Genomic DNA, 24412 nt, shown 5'->3' with positions numbered 1-24412 from the left:
TTGAGAATGTCATGGTAAGTGCTTAAATGTTTGTGTAACTTATTGATATCTCATGGTAAATGTGTACATGTAAATGTTTGTGTAACTTATTGATGATCTCATGGTGAGTACTGAAATGTTTGTGTAACTTATTGATGATCTCATGGTGAGTGTGTAAATGTTTGTGTATCTTATTGATGATCTCATGGTGGGTATGTAAATGTTTGTGTAATTTAGATTCTGTTGATCTTAACGAGTTAAAAACCTTGAAATGACTTTAAACTGGCTTGGTCAGATGTACGTATTGCTGGCTTGGTCAGATGTACTTATTGCTGGCTTGGTCAGATGTACTTATTGCTGGCTTGGTCAGATATACTTATTGCTGGCTTGGTCAGATGTACTTATTGAAGAAAGAAGCAAAAGAAACCTTAATCAGACAACAACGTTTCTTTTGAAATCTTGTAGGATATAAGTAGTATGATGGCATAATTTAGGGGCTTTATCCATGTACAGTCAAACTTCGATAGCTCGAACTCGAGGGTCCAGTGGAAATTAGTTCGAGTTTTCTGTTGTTCGAGCCATCCAAATGGAGGCCATTTTGAATTTGGGAATTCGAGGGCATGATGTGTTACAAACCTTACATCGTAATATATTGTCATATTGTACCTAAATGTGTGCATGATACGATGATAAATAAAAAAAACGAACACTGAAATATGCTTTATTATTTATTTTCAAACATGACATAGATACAAAAAACACAGATAGAACACTAATATAATTATAAGAATTTTGATAAAAGACAGCATCAAATAGAAAGACATGAATAGCAAACATTTATGAATCATAGTTAAGTACAAATATTATCAAATATATTGCTTTCCTGCAGCCGACTTAGATATATATATATAGCTATCCACCCGTTTCCGGGTCCTTTACTAAGTTGTTCAGCCATGCGAAAGCAGTATGAAAGTTGACATCGGATCTCCCGATTTTATGCAGAAAAAAATAAAGACAGACATTGCTCAATTATTTTAGATAATTTTATTCGTATAAATCAAAGCCCATTAAAGCATTGCAATGAACGAAAGTCACTTTGTTTAATTTGTTTGTCGTATACCGATGCTAATTACATAAGCGTGTGAAAATTACGCACGCACCGGTTAAAGGGGAAGCTTGGCTAATGTCAGGCAGAGGTGTGAAAAACTTTGTAAACACAAGCCATTCCGGCGACAAATTGTCAGTTCGACAGAATAGGTGTAATTATCATTGTAATAAGCCAAGGGGACCACCAAATGTGTTCGATAGTTCGAATTTTCGAAGTTCGAGTGATCCGAGGTAGAACTATATAGAATAAAGAAGGAAAAAATTCGGGACCGGGCGAAAAGTTCGAGCGATCCCAGGTGTTCGAAAGTTCCGAGTTTGAGCCATTGAAGTTCAACTGTACTTAGTTTTAATTGTTAGGCAAACTTTTTGGAATGTCCACCACTTAATGAAGGCTTTTTATACGCCCGTTTGAAAAACGGTATGTATTATGGGAATGCCCCTGGCGGGTGGGTGGGCGGGCGGTGTCCACAGACTTTGTACGGAGCATATCTTCTTCATGCATGGAGGGATTTTGATGAAACTTTGCACAGTTGTTCACCATCATGAGACGGAGTGTCATGCGCAAGAACTAGGTCTAAGGTCAAGGTCACACTTGGAGGTCAAAGGTCAAATTCAAGAATGACTTTGTCCGGAGCATATCTTCTTCATGCATGGAGGGATTTTGATGAAACTTAGCACAATTGTTTATCATCATGAGATGGAGTGTCATGCACATGAAGCAGGTTCCTAGGTCTAAGGTCAAGGTCACACTTAGAGGTCAAAGGATACAAGAATGAAAACTTTGTCTGGAGCATTTCTTCTTTATGCATGGAGAGATTTTGATATAACTTGGCACAAATGTTCACCACCACGAGTCAGAATGTCGTGCGCAAGAACCAGGTCCCTAGGTCTAAGGTCAGATACAAGAATGACTTTGTCAGAGGCATTTCTTCTTCATGCATGGAGGGATTTTGATGTAACTTGGCACAATTGTACACCATGAGACAAAGTATCATGCGCAGGTCCCTTCTTTAGAATTACTTCCTTTTGTTGTTACTATAAATAGCTTATATTGTAACTTTTTCATTACTAGTCGTAGGGAAAAATCGAGACCACTTTTCTGTAGTACAACATGCATGTTACATCCAATTTTGAGGTGTATTTTGACCTATCTCTACTTGGTAAGGATTTTTGTGTGGACTTACAAATTTTTCTTTTTTGGATTTTTTTTTTTTTAAAGATTAACTTCCCTTAGTTGTTAGTATAAATAACTTATATTGTAACTTTTTTATAATTGACCGTAGGGAAAAGCCAAGACCACTTTTCTGTGGTACAACATAGATATTACTTTCAAATTTTAGGTGTATTTTAAGGTATCTCTACCTGGTAAGGAGTTTTTATCTGGATTTATAAAAACAAGAATTACAGTAATTACTAAACAACCACAAAATTAAAATTCCATTTGCAAATACGAGTGATAGTGTAAAGAAATTTGCTGTGACGGGCGTATATTGTAACATTTTGGCACTCTTGTTCTGATTTTAGAAAGAACACAAAAACAAAACAACATATTATTTGTTATTTTAGGATGTAGATAAAGTAGCATAATTGATATGTAACATTATATGAATTTGTAGCATAGTTGAAACATGTTTTTAAAAGTCTAATTTTGTTCTGTATACTGTACAGTCATGACTGTAACAGGGTTCTGCCGAGGATCAAAAATTATGGGGACACATGTCCCCTTCGTATGAAAAATGAGGGGACATTTTTCAAAATCTTGGGGACAACAACTTTTGATGGTATGTCATTGAAATGAGACAGTAACATTACTAAAATTGAAGTCATTAATTATTGTAGTCCAACCATTGATACTCTTTAAATCAACTCTAATTTGGAGTCACTTTCTTTTTTGGTTTCATCCGAATTTTCTGCACCCCATGTGGTTTGATTTGGTGATGCTTTTTCAGCTTTGTAGACAATTAGTGTGGAATGCTTGTCAGATTTTAAGCAGTCAATTTTAACTTTCAATTTCATCTGCCGAGACAGTGGATGGAGAATGGTAAACAACATCGGGTTTGTGTGGTCTGTGGGGCTTTTATGAAGCGACATGAAGTACTAAGTCATTAATCATTAGACTGAATGATTTCCTTATCTGCAAATACAGAAACGTAGCTTAAAATTGTTTATTGTTGATCAAAATGACGTTTTTGCGGGAAACTCTTCTCTTCAGATTCAGAAGAAAAATGAGCGATTCGTATTCGGTTCTGGCCGTCCCATATGCACATTCGTCCCAGATGCTTCTAGACCAATTTTAGTATGACATTCATAATTTTTACGCGAGATTCCTGCGATATCATGGCCTTGGCAAAAACCTGCTGTAAACTCGAGGATTTTTATGCTTACGCATTTACATTAGTTTAAAATGTTTGATTTTCCCATATTGTCCTATGAACAGGTTCTTTTTGTAGCTGTGATTAAAGTCACAGTTACTATGGTTATCTGGAAAGAATGTTATACAATGTGGTTGGTTTATACCATTGTGTTTACTTAGGAGAAGTTTTACTTCTTTTAGTTTGTCAGACAGTTGCATTATATTGTTTGACTTGTAACCACTCACATAAACTGAGCCCGTATCATCAACGATTATACTGTTTGGTGTTTTAAGGTGGTGCGATATGAATGTATGTTTGATTTCTCCTAGCATTGACATGCTCATTATTGTATGAGTCCAGTTGTCTGCAATGAAAATTGTGTCATTATCGGGGCTGAGTGCTAGTGAACAAGGGGAGGAGAATAGCGGTTCTCCTGCCTCGTCAGTCACAAATGTCTTAAAAACAGCTCCACTTTCTGTCAGAATTTCTACTTTTGAATAAGGAATACCATATGAAACGATGAATTGTTCTCTGCTATAAGCAATTCCCTGGCATTTCATACCAACTTTAATCTCTTTTCCGAGCTTGACTTCATCTTCAGTTGTTACGGATATAAGTTGGATGATCCCAGAGTCAGGAAGAGTTGTTGCTATACTGTTGTCTGTGACTTCGGTCACACCCCAGGGCTCCGCTTGAAGGACAGCTGAGATGACCTTGTCTGTATCTAGGTCAATCAGTTTGACAAAAAATGATTCATTGCCAGCTAAGAATGAATCGCCAAGGACAATTAACTGACCTTTTGTAGTGCTGCATATTGCTTTTGGCGAATAGGTGTCAAGCTTTAATTTGTACCATGTGGGGTGCAACGCGTCAACATCAGACGCTGCAGTGGCTTCCCGTGAAATTTCAGATTCATTGATTACTGATCCTAGGTCTGGTTCAGTAACAATTTGCTCAAGTATACCTCTTGGTTTAAATTGATATCTGCTTATCTTGTTCCGTGCAGAGAGGGAAGACAGGGCTTCTTCCATTGAATCTATTTCTTTATCGTATATTTGCTTAGCCATGAATAATTCATAGTCGGCTCCAGTTTTAAGTTTTTGACGCAAATCAGATTTGATGTTGCATATTTTTGACTTCATTTTTGATTGCTCTTCAGAAACAGAAAGCAGGCAGTTTTGGTCGTCAGCTGCAATAGTTTCTACTTCTTTGTGTAGTGCTGCAAACATTAATTCAAGTTGGATCTTTCTCTTTGAAATATTCTTGATTGCTTCTCTCTTGTATGCTTCAATTTTTTTCTTCCTGACATCTGTGTCTGATTTTATAAACTCCAGCGCTGTTTGTACTCGATCAGTCTGCCTGTTAAATGCATCCCCTGGGTTTTCCAAATTCTGTTTCAGCTCTTGCATCTTCTTATACAAAGGTTCTACTTCTTGTCCACAGCTGTCGTGTTCAGTTTTCTTACACATTTCACACCCAACTTTATTGCAAGAACTGCAGAAGAATTTCAGAAAGTCTTGTGTATGCAACTTGCACTTTTTCAAGCAATGTTCCTTTGGCATTGTATACTCGTCTTCATGAATATGCTGAGGTAAAAAATTCTTGTGATATTGGAGACATGTCTTACACATGTAACAGATACATTCAACACAAAATCCTTCAGCTGGACTGTTATGTTATTTTTATCACACATTTCACAACACATTTCTCGTACTTCATCTGAAAAAGACTGGTCAGAATCATCACCGTCCTTGTTAGAAACATCATTTTCCTTGTCAGAAACATCACTTTCTTCACTTTCTTTGTCAGAAACATCAATATTTTTGTCATTTACATCATGGTTCTTTTCAGTTTCATCTTTGTCTCTGTTATCCATGGTGTTATCAAAAATTGTTATTTTTCCAGTGTAGGTGTTACTGGAATATGTTTTGATCAGTAACTTTAAACTATTTCACTAATAATGTAATTTTAAATTATCCTTGTGAAGTGTCCCTGTGAAGTATAATCTCATACATTGCGCATATTGATAGTGTGATTTTAAGCAATTAAAATGTAGACCTTTTTATTTGCCTGATAATGACACAATAAATGAAATTTGGTCAGCTTCCAAAATAGATTTCTGTTTTCACTATGTACACCTAAAAGGTTTTTAACCATGTTGTTGTCATTCAGGGGTCAAACAGTATTTCAGTCATTAAATGACTAGATTATACCATATATGTCTCTGTCAATATTAAGAAATAGACTTTTGTCAGTATAACCTTATTATTGTCAGATATGGTCACCATTTTGTCAGATATTAATTACCATATTGTCAGATATTACTGCCATATTGTCATGTATTATAATTATACATCCAGATATTAATAACCATATTTTCAGATATTTATAACTATTTTATATAGAAGAATTGGTCCGAGCTGACTAGTTGGTAAATTCACTGAACTCTGGTTAGAGTGCACAAGTTGGTAAATGTACCTTCCTGAAATCTGATGTTATTACCATATTGTTGTCATTTAGAGGTCGGATGAATCTGAAGAAGAAGCTGCAGAGAAGAAAGAGGAAGAAGAAGAGAAACCTGATCCACTTAAACAACTAATCACATGCCTGTCACGTGCAGCAACCAAAGAACAACAAAGCAGCATGCCTGAGGATCCTATCTACATATCATATGCTCAGATCATGAGTCAGGTGCGTAAATGCAATACAGATTAGAAAATAAATTGTTTGATGTAGCATGGTTCAGAGAGGCATAGACTCCATTTATGGAAATATTGAAGCTAAATTAACCTGATAAATTGTCTAATTTAAATGAAAATAGAAAGTCCTCTGCAAAAATGAAATAGAAAATATTCTGTTTTTGGAATCCTTAAAATCAGTTAGAATTTAATGAATAAGAAATTCCATAAATCTCAAATGAAAAAATAAATGAAATTAAGGTTTTGATGTTAAAATGTATCTGGTGAATGCTAAAAGCATTGATAAGTGACAACTTTTGCTTAATCCTGTGAAATGTTTATTAACGGGCATTTTTTTTTTTGAAGCTCATTGAAAATACAAGCAAGTCGGATCATTTACTGTTTATGGTATGTGGGATATGATAAAACATGTTTATGTTTGTTGATGAGCGTTGTGCCCATAGTGAGAAATGTTTGACATGTTTTCTATGTGTGCTATGATTTGTACATGTTTCTGTTATGCAGTATTTAATGATGTGTTACTTTCTTTGACCATGTAGAGTTGTAGTGGTGCTGATGATGACGATGATGATGAAGGTGGTGATGAGGAAGGTCCCGGTTCATCATTCCAGGTAAATATCTCACAACAGCACTTACATTTACCTATTCTCACATGAGTTCTTCTTGAAATATTCCAGTCTCATTTTATTCCAGGGCGCAAGGTCATAAAACATAGTTTGCAGATCAAGCTCAGAACTCCGGTATTTGATTGGTGGATTCTGAGCTCAGGTTTGAAATTGACCAATGGTAAGGTTGCAGACTTATTCAGACTGATCTCCAAACTCTGTTTTATAACCTTGAGCCAAGAAATCTTTTTTTTTTTCTTTATCTCACTATCATATTAAAACTGTGAGGTGCCATTTCTCTGTATATAGTCAGAATTAACTATAGAGAAAAAAGATGGAGCAATGATATATTCAGAGATTTGGTACGGATGTAAATCTTGTAATTTTTTCTAGATCTGGGTTACAATCAAACTTGCTTTGATCTCTGTATATGGTAATTTTAAAATACTTGGGTCTTGTAAGCAAACTGTGTAAGATGAATACTTTAAAGAAAAGATTAGAAGAAATTAAGAGCATAATGTGGTTTGGAGGTGTAAGTTGTTGACTTTGAATCACTTACCGCTATCGCTAGAGGTCTGCTTTCTACCGCTATCGCTACGGATAGAGGTCTGCTTTCTACCGTTATCGCTACGGATAGAGGTCTGCTTTCTACCGCTATCGCTACGGATAGCGGTCTGCTTTCTACCGCTATCGCTACGGATAGCGGTCTGCTTTCTACCGCTATCGCTACGGATAGAGGTCTGCTTTCGGTTTTCTTTCAAGGGAGAAAACTATCAAGGCATTTCCTGACATTGTGGTTTTAGCTGCAGACTTGAATTGCACATGATACAGAGGTTCATGCCAGTTATGATGCCTGCATATTCCAATGGCGTGTATGGTTAAACTTTCCGGAATAGCCACCAGGCCCTGTGCTATGCAGACACTTGCCTTAAGTAGCCAGGCAGCTGACTTCCCTATTTGACAATTTGTTGTAATTTCCACCTGACTTCAACAGCCTTATTGTGTCATTCTATTGTCTGGCTGCTTAATGCAGGTTTGTAGTCTGGAATTGAAAGAGCAAAAAATAAAACTCAGATAGATAGTTGAAATGCAAATGTGAGAGGTCTTTGTTTTTTTTTGTTTTTTGTTGGGTTTTGGGACACACCTATACCATTTAGGTCATACTGCAACTTTAGAACTTTAATGATGGAAGAAGACCCAAGGGGTCCCTTTGGGCATTATTTCTGGGTGAACTTCCTTCCAGTCAGCTGGATGATAGCCTCACATACCAGAGCTTGAACCAATAAAGGGGAGAGACAAGTGATTTCAAGTGGGCAACCTTAACCCTGGTCACGGGGGAGAGATAAAAAGTTGAATTAATTGACCCACAGAAATTGCAGTTTGATTGTAGCCACAATGTTTTTTATAAATATTTTTAAGTATTGAATTATAACATTGTGACATTGTTATAACCCATTTTACCACCAAATTTTTATTTGCTTTATTTATATATTTAATTTTATTTTTGTTAAATTTCTAATGCATATTTTTATTTATGCTTTGTTTACCCTACAGCTTTTAATATGTGTTTGCTCTTTTTTTCTTGCTTCCAACACACCTAATTTAGTATGGAATTGTTTAACACATAAGTTAACAGTTTAAGTCTAATGCACAGTTGTTATAAATGTATTGCACAGAGTGAATTTTCCTTTGGTTTCATCTGCACTAATACTGTTTTCAGTATCTAAATGAAAACAAACTTTTAGCAAAGAAAAAAAGTTATATTAAGGTGCTTTATGGAAAACCATTCTTTTCTACTTCTTCATTCACATACACATAGAATGGTTTTACATCAAGCTATTAGATTATACAATGTAATAAATTGAGTTTGGAAACCAGTCTCAGAGTGCTATTTTACCATTGGTCAGTTTGAAGGCTGTGTTCAGGTGTAACCAGTCAGATGCTGCAGATTTTAGATTGGTTTCAAAATGTAGTTTGTAATCTGATACCCTGTTCTTTAGAAGCTATGAATGATAACCTTTGCCTGCTAGGCCATTTTGAATCTGAGTTTCGTAAAAATGAAATATATGCACATGTTTTGAAATGAAATGGTTGCAAATATTTTTACACAAGTGTCAGATAGTAAACATTCTTACTGAATAATGTGTTTGCTCGCTTAATTACATAAAAAAGTGATTGCTCGCTTGATTAAATAATAAAGTGATTGCTCGCTTGATTACTATTTGCCTAGCTTCACTTGGATATTCTAAAGGTAGCGAACTCCTACTCCGCTTGATACATATTATGTCCCCTTATAGAGCTATAGCCTGTGCAAACTCACATGTCATATTAGATGTATTTTTCAGAATTATTGGGATTTTTCATGGGCATGACCCACCCAGGTCTTCTGAATTGTTGCTGCTTTTCTCAGATCATGTTGAAAGTTCATTTTGCAACTAAGTTCTCATAACATCTGTTATTCACTAAGGAAAGGAAAGGTAGACACATGGTCAGAACGTAAATTTTATAAGTTATATGAATAAATGAATCACAGTTTCTTTGGATCATCTCTTGTTAACCAGTCCTAGAAAATGGATTTTGATTTAAGCCAATAAAACAATGACATGTGACTTTGCCTGTTAGATGATAGTTAGGTGGATATTGTCTGTAGTCATATAAAACCATCAGGATATGGGAGGTTTTTGTTTTTATTGTTTCCAGATGTTAAAGATATGATTTTGTTGGATATAATTATGTCTCCCACCCCACTGTGGTGGGAGACATATTGATTTACTCCTGTCTGTGTGTCTGTCTGTCACAAATCTTGTCAGCGCTCTGAGTCAGACATTTCTCATCCGTTCTTCACAAAAACTTGAACAAAATGTGTTTGCCAATAAGTCCTCGGCCATGTTCAATAACTAGCCAAATCGGCCAAGGCACTTCGGAATTATGGCCTTTGAATTACCAAAAATACCGATGCCAGTAATACAGGTCTTGGTGCATGGTTGACTCAGATATGTAATGGAGAAGAAATGCTAATCTAGATGATTAGGCAGTTGTGGGAGACATGCGCTTTTCTCAAAAGCAGCTCTAGTTTTTTTATATCTTAATACTCTAAAAACAATAGACTGAGTTATTTTTTGAGACTCTTAAGGTAAAACATAATTGTTAAATTGAATTTCAAGTAAAATTATTTATGCTATTTGAAGTGAAACTGTACTTTTATAGCCTTAGACTATCGTATGATATTGAATGCTGAAGATATTCATGAAGTATGACATGTTTATATTGTAAGTAGTCTTTGTATTGTAAAAATGAAACTTTGCCTTTTTTTTTGAAGTGCAGGACCTCTTGCTTAGAGTCTAATGGTTACTTTGCTAGTTGAGGGGTCCCAAGGTTAAAGGGGAAGAGATACCTAACCATAAGTTGATTTCATCATCCAGTCATTCATTATGCTGATAAAACTTTTTAACTGGATCACTATTAAATATGATACTGCAGTTTAAAATTTAAGAGAATGGCCAGCCATGTTAGCAGCCATCTTAGTTGTATGACATTATTTACACACAGCTGAATTCCCTGTTGGTCAGACTCCCCTTTAAATAGATTAATCACTATAATCTTGTTGTTCAAGATGTATATGATAATTTCTTTCATTTTAGTAACAGAAACTGGTTAGAAGTACAAGTCAGACAATGTTTGAGAGTATGTTAAAAGTAGGCCTTTAAAATGGCTGTATAACAAATACCAAGAGTAACAGTTATTTGTTAGAAATCCAAGAAACATTTATAGACCATGTTTAGCTGGGCCTTTACTGGAGCTGGGTAACAATTTCTTGTCAAGAAGTAACAGTTCCTGGATAGAAATCCTAGAAACTTGTATTGGTACCTAACTGGGTAAAAGCAAATATTGTTCAGATTATTTTTGCCTATGAGAGTATTGTGTGTTTGGTACAGCAGACTTGTACAAGTCAGTGTTGTATGTGATTTCCCCATGTTGTATATGTATGGTAAATGTGTAAGGTATATGATAGACCTTTCAACATTAGTCAGTCATTTATGTTGTAAACAAATGTTGGCAATTGTCTGCTGTTTAGATTAGTTATAAATAAAAGGTTCAGATAAAAAATGTTGACACTCTGTGTAGTCTTTATTGGAGGGAAGGCATCTCCCAATTTCTTTTTTCAAAACTGAAGTATTTTATACTTGTGATTTAACTTCTATATAAGACATTACAAAGTAAAAACTTAATGATAAATGTGCATTTTAATGCCTTATAGTAAGTACAAAAACATCAAGATGGTGAAAAAGTATAGCTTTTCATAGTCAATTCTTAACTGTTCCATTGTATTGAGAGATATGTAATTGATTTTTCTCATTAAAGTAAAGATAACTAACATCTGATCATACAGACTGTTTACATCTCTCACTGTATGAATTTAGGATGACCTGGAGCTTATTTGATGGCATTTTTCATCTGTATTATTTCAAGGTATGTCATTTGTTTTGTGATATAAAAATCCCCGCTAGCTAGATATACTATGTGAATGGATAACATATATATGGTGTACTTTCAGGAACAAGAGATGGAGAAACAGCAGCTGTTATCAGAACAAGCTCGACTGGCTGACAGAGGTGCTGCAGAAATGGTTCTGCTCTATATCAGTGCAAGCAGAGGTAAATTACTTATTGATTTGAACATTTACTTCATTTAGTGTTAGTGTTTTTAGGTTCAGAAACTTTTTTAATCCCCTGCCGTGGCGGAGGGATTATAGGAATGGTCTGCGTCCGTCCTTCCGTCCGTAACAAAATCGTGTCTGGTCCATATCTCCTAAACCCCTTGAAGGATTTTCATGAAACTTGGGTCAAATGATCACCTCATCAGGACATTGTGCAGAATTCATGAGTCAGCCATGTCAGTTCAAGGTCAAGGTCACAGCTAAAATCAAAGGTTTACCCTTTCACTATATCCATAGCAGTGGCGGGGGATTTAGCTGTCTTTCAGACTGCCTTGTTTCAGTCTATATTTACTTGTTGTCTGTTGAATTCTGGTTATTATGTCTTTTAGAAGCTATTGCGTTCCATTTTCACTTAGACCTTGTAATAATATTGCCAAGATCATGTACATGTATTTTGCAAAATAAATGAACAGAGGGAGTTTCATATTCTATGATGAAATGTTCATAGTTACTAGATCTATTTGGAGTAACTGATCAGCAAACAGTGCAGTTATTCTGACCAGTAGAAATGAATATTCGTTCGAAAATTATTTTAATTTTTTTTTTTTTTTTTTTTTTTTGGTAAGAGTTGACAGTATACTTGCATACAATTTAACCGTTCAGTATATCTGACCATGGAATAAAATGTTCTAGAGACGCTGAATGATATAATCTGTGTATTACAGGCTGTGTGGGTCCAATGATCTCTGATACAATAGAGACTGGTATATCTCTACTGAGAGGTGGCAACATTGACGTGCAGAAGGTGAGCTGCTCTTCTTTGTGGGAGACTGTAATGTTGAGCTGATGTGTAATAGTTTTTCAGACATATAAAATTAGAAAACGTTCAGTAAAAGTCTACTTAGACAACTGGTAGATGGAACTTCACCAAATGTATTCTGTTTTTATAGGGATCTTATTAATATAAAATATTTTTATGCCCCCAAAGGGAGGCATATAGTTTTTGAACCGTCTGTCGGTCTGTCAGTCTGTCAGTCTGTCCACAATTTTTGTGTCCGGTCCATATCTTTGTCATTGATGGATGGATTTTCAAATAACTTGGCTTGAATGTGTACCACAGTAAGACGACGTGTCGCACGCAAGACCCAGGTCCGTAGCTCAAAGGTCAAGGTCACATTTAGACGTTAAAGGATAGTGCATTGATGGGCGTGTCCGGACCATATCTTTGTCATCGATGTATGGATTTTCAAATAACTTGGCATGAATGTGTGCCATAGTAAGTCGACATGTCACGCGCAAGACCCAGGTCCGTAGCTCAAAGGTCAAGGTCACACTTAGACGTTAAAAGATGCATTGATTGGCGTGTCCGGTCCATATCTTTGTTATTCATGCATGGATTTTAAAATAACTTGGCATGAATGTGTGGCACAGTAAGACGACGTGTCGCGCGCAAGACCCAGCTCCGTAGGTCTTAAACTCTAACATTGGCCATAACTATTCATTCAAAGTGCCATCGGGGGCATGTGTCATCCTATGGGGACAGCTCTTGTTAAAGTCTTAAATCATTTTAATACTGTATTATTTTTTTATGAGGAGATATGCTTCATTGATGCAAAATGCTTTAAATACTGTTTGAAAAGTTTACCTCTGTGTACCTTTTCCTTAGTCCTGTTTGAATATCTGTATTTGAAATTGTTGTTACCATGGAAACACATGTATGTTACAGAGAATGTTGAAGCACCTGAAGGACAAGAAGGACGTGGGATTCTTCACATCTGTTGCTGGTCTCATGCAGCAATGCAGGTACTGGTTCGAGTCGTAAATTCGGCCACTTTTTGCGGTTTTTCATAAATATTTCTTTCTTTATTCCATATTACTCGACATAAAATAAGAACATGTACCATTCTTTGTCTTTTATTTATCTCATTGTTATACTGTTAAATGTTTTAAGATCATATAACACATTATGACGAACAAATGACTTAAAATACTTGATTTCTAAATTAATATATTCTACATCTGCTAAGGTAAATGCATCAACAGATCTGAGAAAACATTGAAAAGTTAAGTTGGCATGTTTTTGGCCGCTCTATCTTCAAGCGAGAGGAGACCAGGCGCAAGCATGAGACAACACGTGATGCGATGACTCCTAAAAACCGCAGACGGCACCCAGCACACGGACCACACCCGAATGTATGACAGCAGACCTCAGCTCACCACGGCTCCGCACCAAAACGATGCCACGAAGCAAGTCAAGAGCTGCTACCAAACACTCGGTGCTAGAAAGCTGTCTGATATATGTCTGTGCTAAAACAAGAATGACAATATTGGCATTATTGTCCACGAAAACGGCACGCGTTAAATATTCATGAGACAGCCCAACTCTTCAGCTAGTAAAACTAAAATACGGACTGACCGGGCCTACCACACAAAACACCAACTGATGCACCCCAGACACACTTCACCTTGCAAGAAGCAACGCAACATAGGCACCACACAACATTATAGTGAAGCATTACAGACAACGAATGCAACCAGGGCCTCACCAGTACCATTGTGATGCATTACAGACACTTCATATCGCAAGAAACAACGCAACATAGGCATTACCAACACTATAGTGAAGCACTTCGGACAACGGAATGCAACTTGGGCCTCACCAGTACCATAGTGATACATTACAGACACAACCTAAGTTTCGCCAATACTGTAATTATTCACTGTAGAAGCTTCACTACGCAAAAAGCAAAGCAACCTAGGCATCACCAGAACCTATAGTGGTGCACTACAACCACTTCACAAGCAAGCAACGCAACGCAACGCAATGCAATCTAGGACTCGCCAGTACTATAAGGACGAAATCCTAGTGACCCGAAGCAACTTCAGGTCAACCAACCTTAAATAGCAAGGTGCATCTTATGCAATGAACAACCTTTGATGCACTGTTTAAGACAATAATGCCCTTGTGATAGGCCCGATAAAGGCAAACATAGTTTCACCAAACTGAGCGGACCGTGTCCATAACTGACAGACGACAACGCTAATTACACTGAACTGTTCCGAATAAAATCATCACACCAAACGCATAGATATATCTCTAGTTCGGCATCAACCGTATAAATCGCCACAAAACAAACACCCAACCGGTTATTGTTTAGCAATCTAATTAACTCGATATCTCGCCTGATCCCCTCAATTCAACATCATTTGAGCGACAGTCCTAACATTTAAGGTATAATTACCGATTCATAAAAATTACATAACACAGAAATAACTGCCAGTGAGCCTTATCTTTTATCTAGAAGCTAAGATATAAATGAAAATACCTAAGCTAAAGTAATACACAAGTTCATGTAATTTCTTTTCCTATATATTCTTTTACAGAAAATGTCTTAAACATTAATTTAATTTCCGATATCCTAAAAAAGCACACAGTTCCAGTTAAAAACATTCTAACGAATGCTGTTATTTATCAACACAATACACCTGAATTCTATAAATCTGGAACTATCCAAAAGTTAATTTCCAGGAAGTATCTACGGTACTTTGAAGTTCCTTCGACTTGGCTTCTATCACAGAACATTCATTCGTAACTTCTTTGAGTATGATTATAATTGGGATATCGGAGACTTCACAGTGTACGTTGCACTAACAGCTCACTGACATCTTCAATAAATGCCATATAAGAAATCGGTACCCTGAAAGTATAATACAAAACGCAGCAAATCTGACACAAAATTTCTCCAAAATGTCAGGTCTTTCACCAAAAACTAAGTTAACCATAAAAAATTACTGCATTAGCAACTTTAGGGGTGTGGCGGGAGGGTAAGTTTATCTTTACTGAACGACATGTAGAAGAACAGTAGATTCTGTCAGTCAGTGTATAATAACGGTCTATTCGCCCTTTCAGACGCAATGTGAGAAATCTGCACGGGCTTTTTGCTTTTATATCGAACAACTGGCTGTGTTCTCGGCTCGCTGAACATGCACATCAGTACTGTATTGATAAAACGAGAACCAGTTCAACTGAATAATAAAGGCCGATTAATCCCGGAACCTTAGCAACTAACAAACATTTTAAGTCTCGAGGAATAAATGAAATTATTTTAAAGAAATAATTTATATTATACAATTGATTTGTACAAAATTCCTAACATATGTGCTTTAATACAAGCAACATTGATTGTTATCATTACCAGCCGTTTACAGTATGGTAAACATTAAAACCGCGCTTGAAATAACGGACAGGTATAGCCTCCACATTTTACCTTCTAGAGGTTGTAAATATTCGGCCACTTTTTAAACATAAAGATGGTTATATTTTCAACATTGTCTTGGAAATAAATCGATGCTACAGCCTAAATCGTTCTTTTTTCAGCAAACTGCAATCAATTTTTATAGCATACCTCGTGGGAAATAATTGTCAACAGATATTTAAAAAACACCTGTCATCCTTCTGGCACCAGCATGACGTAGTTTAAATTTTACGTCAGTGTTCATCACACATTCTAGCATACACCTGCTGTTTTTGTCACTTTTATTTTAACAGGAGAGTAAAGCGATTATCGCAATCACGTGCTGTTATAACACCTTTTCAAATATATGCGAGTTCCATGGCAAAGCATAAACGTATTACGGCCCCGAAACGGATAATTCAAAAGAAAATGACGTCAACGTGAAGAAACAACGTAGACATAGAAATTCAATGACGTTTAGGGACTATATATTCATTAACTTTGTTTCAAACGCGTTTTCTGCTAGTTAGCGCATGTTCTTTTCGTGTTATAAAGTTTAGATTTGAATTAACCCTTGCAGGGCCTCAGCATAAACGAGCACGTGCGATGACGTCATGCGACCCGCGAGACAAAATATTTGCTATTTAGAGTACACAACTTTAGGGAAGGACAACTTTTTTCTACTCACCTCAACTTGTTGTGTTTTGCTGACTTTATTGCTAGTGCAAGTGCTTGTGATGACACTGATGCTTTCTCAAGCATCTTGCTCGAAGAAAAGCTTTAAAGTGGGTGGCCGAATATTTACGACCTGGCCGAATTTACGACTCGAACCAGTAATTCTAGTAATGAGTTTTCCAAAGGAAACAAATGTTGACAGATCATTTTTGTGAATCAAGGAAGATTAAGATGCCTTCTCTGGTTTAAAGCAAGTGAAAGAACTGAAATTTACTTAAGTGTTACTTCTGTACAGACATAATTAAGCCGCACCATGAGGAAACCAACATAGTGCATTTGCGACCAGCATGGATACAGACCAGCCTGAGGCACCCACGCAGTCTAGTTACGATCCATGCTGTTTGCTAACGGTTTCTCTAATTGAAATAGGCTTTGAAAGCGAACAGCAAGGATCCTGACCAGACTGCGCAGATGCGCAGACTGGTCTGGATTCATGCTGGTAGCAAATGCACTATATTGGTTTTCTCATGGTGCGGCTCAATTATTACTCATTAAACTGAAATAACCTGAAGAATATTTTTGAAAATATCTGATGTCTCTGAATTTCTCCATAAGTTTTGATGTTGTAATTATTGAGATTAACAAGAAAAGTTTCAATATGTTAACTTTTTTTTTAAAGCTTTCCTTGAATAAAATTTGCTTTTCTTGAATTTAGTGAAGGCTTTGTTAACACTGAAGCTAAGTTAAAGTTATGTTAAATGAACAATGGCATATAGTGATGAGTATTAAGGATGTATTTGTGAATGTAAATATGTGTCTTGTTCTGTGACAGTGTGTTGGACCTGGATGCATTTGAGAGAACCAACAAGGCTGAGGGTCTGGGTATGAGCTCAGACTCATCACCAGGCGAGAAGAACCTCCATGATGCTGAGTTCATCTGTAAACTATTCAGGTTCCTACAGCTTCTCTGTGAAGGTCACAATCTAGGTAAGATACCTGTCAAACTGTTGTAAGTTTTAAATGTAATTCTGCAAGAATGAAATATTCTGAAAAAGTTGGTGCCAAAAGAAAAATCGCAAAGGAATTTGTCCATATTTACATAAGCAATTTAAGATACATATGTTAAGTCAAGCAGGTGTGTTTCTTAAATGAGAAACTTTAATCATGGTAAGATATGACACTGATTTAGTTTAGAAGAAAATTAGAATTTGTTCCAGCAAATTTTATCTTCTGTGAGTTTGATAAATGTTGTTGCTCTTTATTTTTTCTAGAAATGTTATAAAACAAATCTGTTGCATTTTTGCAGAATTCCAGAACTATTTGCGTACCCAAGCAGGCAACAACACAACTGTGAACATTGTCATCAGTACTGTAGACTATCTTCTCAGGTTACAGGTCAGTGTTTATAAACTACTATAAATTTATTAAGTTTTGTTGGCACAAAAGTTTGTGGTTTTAGCCAAAGCAGCTGTTGCATGGGAACATAAATTTGTGGATTTTGACCTTTGAACATACAATAAATGGAAATTTTACTGCTTTGTTTGGATAAACTTTAGTAAACTGACTCAGACATGAGGTCCACGAAAAATTCATGTCCCATGAGAATTAATTATGTCTCCCATACCACTCTGGTGGGAGACATATTGATTTACTCCTGTCTGTGTGTGTCCGTGTGTCTGTCTGTCACTAATCTTGTCCGCGCTCAAAGTCAAACATTTCTCATCCAATCTTCACAAAACTTGAACAAAATGTGTTTGCCAATAAGTCCTCGGCCAAGTTTGATAACTAGCCAAATCACCCCAGGCACTTAGGAATTATGGCCCTTGAATTACCAAAAATACTGATGCCAGTGATACAGGTCTTGGTGCATGGTTGACTCTGATATCATGATATGTAATGGAGAAGAAATGCCAATCTAGATGATTAGGCAGTTGTGGGAGACATGCGCTTTTCTCAAAAGCAGCTCTAGTTTCACAGTATGTCACTAAAACCATCAAAGGGTGTTTCTTAATGTCTCTAGAATATTAGAGTGACTTAGTGTACAAGACTGGTGAATTAGACAGCAGGTAGATGCAGAGGTGAAGGTTTGAAAGTATTATTGAACATCTGTTGTTTAAAAAAAGTTGTTTTGAATGTTCAACATTTGTCCATTTTATTCCTCACTGGGAATCAAACCTGCAACAGTGGAGTTAGAAATCAAATAGATACAAAAATGGGATGGCAAGCAAAGTTTTACTTCTTTAAGGAATAATTTTGAAAATATATGTGGAAAAGATGTTCCTTCCAGGTACCTGTTTCTCTTGTGGAAATCTCATCATTTAAGGGTGCTGTGTAACTTGTATACTGTACAAAAAAATTACTGTCTGTAATTTGAAATTTAATTTTCAGGAATCTATAATGGACTTTTACTGGCATTACTCTGGTAAGGACACTATAGATGCTGCAGGCAAGGAGAACTTCTGTCGTGCTATCATGGTCTCCAAGCAAGTCCTGGCCTCACTCACTGAATATGTACAGGTATGCTAATCATACAATCTGCATTATTTGACTTGATTAAGTAGGAATGTGGTAGACGACTGTGTGTTTGCCACTTAAAACAGAGGTCATTGTTTTAAACCCAGCTAAGGTGAAGGCCATTTCTCTTCATAACTGGTTATCATGTAGAGTACATACAGTGAAACACCATTGATGAGTCAAGCACGAGGGTTGACAGGTAATTCATGTGGTCCATGGTCATTTTCCTTATATTTTTCTTTGTTTGGATTTCATGAAACCTTGGATATATTATGTACCAGGTTTTTATATAGCACCCTTTTCATGTTAACATGTTCAAAGCTGCTTTACATACAACGATAACTGGAGTATTTTACTAATTCCCTTGAAACTGAGTGATTATTGTTTTACTGCACACAATTTGTAAACTTAATTGTGTTATAATAACATAAGTGAAAAGAAAGTTAATTTTCATATTTCTGTCATTTTTGACTTAGACGTTTTATAGCTGGACTAAGGGAGATTACTCCTGAAATAGGAAAGTTTCAGGTTGGTATAGAGATCTGTAATTACAAATGTCATGTCTGCTATTTCTAGGGTCCATGTTCCCAGAACCAGCTGACGTTGGCACACAGTAGGTTGTGGGATGCTGTAGGAGGATTTCTCTATATTTTTGCCCACATGCAGGAGAAACTGTCAAGGGTATGTATAGTTTGTTTACTGAGAAGTTATTGTGTTTCTGTTCTTACTGTGTACTTTTGGTCTTAATTAAGCTACACAATTCAGAGAAATTGTTACAACTAGATTGCATTGAGCTGTAGTTGTAATTTCTGTTTGAGGCAATTTTATATTTTCATTTCAGTTTTTCTAGTTACCCCTTTATACACTTTATATACCAGTAGAATTAATTGAAGTTGATTATTTCCCTGTTGTGTACCTCAGGATGCTGACCAGCTGGAGTTGCTGAGAGAGTTTATGAAGCTTCAGAAGGAGATGATGATTATGTTACTCTCCATGTTGGAAGGTATGTTTGCTCTTTCTTATTCATAGTATTTTGAGAAAAATCATCAGCATACTACTACTATGTCACCATAATAGATTCTAAAAACATGAAAAGTATTTCAAGTTGAATTTAATTTTCTTTTAAGCTTTTATAAATTTGTCTCAAGTTTTCCAGGTCTTTCCTATATTTAAATGTAGTCATAAAAAGCATAGCTTTGAACCAATAGATATTGAATTTATTTTATGATTGAAAATTTCAGGAAATGTAATGAATGGACCCATTGGTAAACAGATGGTCGACACTTTGGTAGAATCTTCCAGCAATGTTGAGGTAAGAGTTTTTACTTGCTCATTTGCTTATGTTTGCATTGCCTGAAACAAGAGTGCTGTTTGTATATTATTTATTAAAACATTAGGGTGTTACTTTTCTGTTGTAATAAGTCTTATATGTAAATAAAAAAAATGGGTTAAACTTTATCTTTTATTATTATATATTAATCTGATGTTTTACAGCAAAAGTAATTCATGAATTTTTTAAATTATTGAATACACTTTAAAACATTTTTCAGATGATCCTCAAGTTCTTTGATATTTTCCTCAAGATGAAGGACCTGACAACATCAGAAGCTTTCCTGGTAGGTGTTGTTTGTGAATATTACTGGTCCCACTAATTTGAATTACATAATATTGACTGTATATACCCGAGTGTAACCAAAAAGTTTTCATGCGGAAGAATTATATAAAGGTTTCACATGTACATGTCTCGATTACATAAAAGTATTTAAGAAAAACTCATTAGAATACATATTCTATATTTATATCTGAAAGGGAGAGACAGCATTATTATGTCTCCCACCACACAGTGGTGTGGGAGACATGGATTTACTCCAATCTGTGTCTGTGTGTGTCTGTCACAAAGCTTGTCCGCACTCTAAGTCGAACATTTCTCATCCGATTTTCACCAAACTTAAACAAAATGTGTTTGACCATGAGACCTCGGCCAAGTTCGATAACTAGCCAAATCGGTCCAGGCATCTTGGAGTTATGGCCCTTGAATTACCAAAAATCGGCCTTTTTACTCTTGTCCGCACTCTAATTCAAACATTTCTCATCCAGTCCTCACCAAACTTGAACAGAATGTGTTTGACCATGAGACCTCAGCCAGGTTCGATAACTAGCCAAATCGGTCCAGGCATTTTGGAGTTACAGCCCTTGAATTATTGAAAAATCGGCCTTTTTACTCTTGTCCGCATTCTAAGTCGAACATTTCTCATCCAATCTTCACCAAACTTGAACAAAATGTGTTTGACCATGAGACCTCGGCCAAGTTCGATAACTAGCCAAATCGGTCAAGGCATTTTTGAGTTACAGCCCTTGAATTACTGAAAAATCTGCCTTTTTACTCTTGTCCGCTCTCTAAGTCGAACATTTCTCATCCGAACTTCACCAAACTTGAACAAAATATGTTTGGCCATAAGATCTTAGCCAAGTTCAATAACTAGCCAAATCCACCCAGACTTTTTTGATTTATGGCCCTTGAATTACTGATTGGATCCACTCGTCCAGACCATCAAATTGGATCCACTCATCTAAGCCATCTAGATCCACTAGACACTAGACATTTTTCATAGGGGCAGTTGTGGGAGACATGCGCTTTTCTCAAAAGCATCTCTAGTTCTAAGTATTAACATACTTTACAGCTTAACTTCAAGAAACAATAAAAAATATTATATTTGAAACGTATTGCTAAACAAATAATTCAGCTATGGGTATGTAATATGGCTTCAAACTGTCATATCTTTTTCAGTAGTGGACTGATTTTAAAAATTCATTTGAGTTTATGAATGGCTGGTCAATGTCTTTTATTAAAAACCAACTTCTGGTTAGTCATTTCTTCCCCTTTAAGAATATTCCAAAAGCAAAATTTAATATTCATTGACCATTGGTTTTTTGTACAGTGCTGGCCGACAAATTTGGTATGAAAAATGACATAAAACAGTTAGAAAATTCAATAATGGTGACGTTTCTTGTAAAAGTGTTTATTGAATAATATTTAGGATGTAAGCCTAAAAAATAGATTTGGTATAATACAATTTGTTTATGAAAATGACAATATTTCAGTTGCATAAAGATAATACTGTATTCAGATTTCAGGTGCAGAATGATGATTTTGTTATATTGTCTATTGAATATAACTGTGAAATCATTTCTATTTTGTGGGTTCCAGGAGGACTAAAAATTTTTGATTTCCAGATTGTGTAAATCCATGAAAAATGTAATCTGAACCAAAAATGATAATTTCAATTCACATCCCCAAGAAGTAGCCATTTTGGCAAAAAGCATGAAATTTAATTGAAACCAAACTTAATGATTTCACAGTATATTTCAGTTTCAGAGAATTCATAATTTTTCTTAAGAGATAAAGTTACTGAAAAGTTTAACATAATGTTTCAACACTATTTACTGCTGCTATGTAGGAATTTGATACAAACAAGGACGGTTATATATCGGCAAAAGAATTCCGGCGAGCCATGGAGGCCCAGAAGATGTATTCACGGTCGGTTTATTACCAAAACATAATGCATAGCGTATATGCCACTGCCTTTGTAGTGTAGTCACATTTAGCACAAAATATGCACATGTGTATGTCAAAACAGTGTTCAGGCATTAGATAAATATGTTGTCTATTTGTTGTCATGGAAACTTAAAATGTGGAAAGTCTTGAGTGTAACAAATTGCAAGAAGTTGTATTGTCGATACTTAATTCAAGTAACTATGCTTGAACATTGTCACAAATCTGTATTTAACTAAGATTGTACACATGATTTTTCACTGCTTTACTATAGTGTTAGTATTTTTAATTTTATGGGTTATGGTTATGGTTTTTCGGTAATGAAGGACCAGGACATTTTGTTCTTGGTCCATTTTCCTACACCCCACTGTTCCTTGTTTTTGAAATAGTTGGCTATACTTACATGAAATGGAGATTGCATTGGTCTGTTTTCAAAAATCATAGATTCTAACTTACAATAATGTAATTATTATAATGTAATCTAAAGAAAACATTTTAGCAGGTAATAACTGGTAGTTTTTGTACAACATCAATGTCTGTATACTGGTTAGTATAACTGTGAACCATTACATTATTGTAGTACTGTTGCAAAACAGGCAAACAAACAAAAAAGCAAAATATTTATATACATATACAATAGAGAGAATAGCAGTGAAAAATTCATGATGTAATTGTGTTTTTGGTGAGCTTGCTCTGCTATAATGCTATTTGGTGGAAGACAATGTGTAAAAGCTTATTTGATATGGCTGATGTAGGACTTAAAATTATGCTTTCAGAGTTTTCTCAGAGCCTCAGTGTGGCAGCTGCTTTATGCTCTGTTTGATCATTCAAAAGCTTTACCATACACACTGCTTCTGTGCAAGCTATTCTATCATATCTGCTTTTTATGTCACACCACACATTAAGAAAAAAATTTTGGTTCATTTCGGAACTAAAAGGTTGATCATTTATGTTATTTGGGTAATTTCGCTTTCAGTTACAAAAATAGAAGTTAATGAATAGATGATATTAATGGGCATAGATAGATCTTCATATTCTACTGTTACCATAGTGACAAGTTCATCTCTCCAAAAATATTCTATTTCATATCATTAGTCTTAAGCCTATACAAATATGTAGCCATACAAGTCATGTATAATACTAACATTATAACTATGTAGCGACTTCATGTATATGCCTGTCTGAATGCAAGCTGTATAAATCTTGTGTACTGTATGTATTGTATCTCTGTATCTGTACTTTTCTCATAGGAATTTGACTCCAATAAAGATGGCTGTATTTCTACTAAAGAGTTTAGAAATGCTCTTCAAGCACAAAAAAATGTGTTCACGCAGTAAGTGTAACAACCTGGAAAACCGCATTGATACAACTGAAAATTCCTCTGTGTCTGTCTTGTGTCCATGAACCTGTCACTAATGTTTATACATGTGTGTGATCCTTGTTTGGGGGTTTACAGGAAATTGTGTATAATCAGTATTTAATTAAGAACGGAAAGGCCAAACGAGTGAAGTGATAAGTAATTTCCACTTCTGTTCAATACTAATGAAAAAATGTACAAAGTAAAAATTGAAAATAGAGTTACTGTATCACTTTTGAAAAAAAAATTTTGTATGTTAATAGCTTAGAAAATGTCATCTTTATCATAATGATGTGTTTATAGAACTATGAATTCATGAGTTTACTACAGAGGGAAGGTATTAAGTATTTGTCATTATTCTTGAATACTCCCTTGTTATCTAGATACTTTGTCTAAACTGACACTCTTAAGTTTAAAACAAAAGGGGAAGGGCAACAACATACATCCAGAATGAAAAAAACAAAAACAAAAACAAAACAGCGTGAAAAGACTTCTGAACCCCTGTGTCTGTATTATGGTCCTTTCCATCCAAGATCCATCCTGTTCTTTATATTGTATTCTCCTATCCTCCACTGTAACTCTGTTTCTATCTAATGTCTCATTTATTCCTCACATCTTTTACTCATTCATGTGTGCATTTCTTTAAAAGCAAGCTGAGCGCCCATGAGCCTTGCTGC

The 24412-nt window shown here is 35.6% G+C and overlaps 1 protein-coding gene across 12 annotated transcripts in view; it reads left to right on the top strand.

The window, feature by feature from the left end:
* LOC123532801 (ryanodine receptor-like) overlaps nt 1–24412 on the top strand; it is a 194676-nt gene that overhangs the window by 144031 nt on the left and 26233 nt on the right. For 11 of the 12 annotated variants that reach the window (XM_053552050.1, XM_053552061.1, XM_053552058.1 and 8 more), the window contains 13 exons: nt 5961–6131; nt 6679–6750; nt 11300–11399; nt 12127–12206; nt 13128–13204; nt 17144–17298; nt 17618–17706; nt 18700–18828; nt 19402–19506; nt 19747–19828; nt 20067–20137; nt 20376–20441; nt 22284–22363. In XM_053552050.1, coding sequence (XP_053408025.1) covers nt 5961–6131; nt 6679–6750; nt 11300–11399; nt 12127–12206; nt 13128–13204; nt 17144–17298; nt 17618–17706; nt 18700–18828; nt 19402–19506; nt 19747–19828; nt 20067–20137; nt 20376–20441; nt 22284–22363 — 1277 coding nt within the window. The remainder of the gene's footprint in view (nt 1–5960; nt 6132–6678; nt 6751–11299; nt 11400–12126; nt 12207–13127; nt 13205–17143; nt 17299–17617; nt 17707–18699; nt 18829–19401; nt 19507–19746; nt 19829–20066; nt 20138–20375; nt 20442–22283; nt 22364–24412) is intronic. The other variant, XM_053552029.1, reaches the window with a different exon arrangement.

This window comes from Mercenaria mercenaria, chromosome 1 (assembly GCF_021730395.1).
Source record: "Mercenaria mercenaria strain notata chromosome 1, MADL_Memer_1, whole genome shotgun sequence".
Taxonomy (NCBI): domain Eukaryota; kingdom Metazoa; phylum Mollusca; class Bivalvia; order Venerida; family Veneridae; genus Mercenaria; species Mercenaria mercenaria.
The sequence above is the reverse complement of the archived record's forward strand: the minus strand, read 5'-3'. Positions and strand labels throughout refer to the sequence as shown.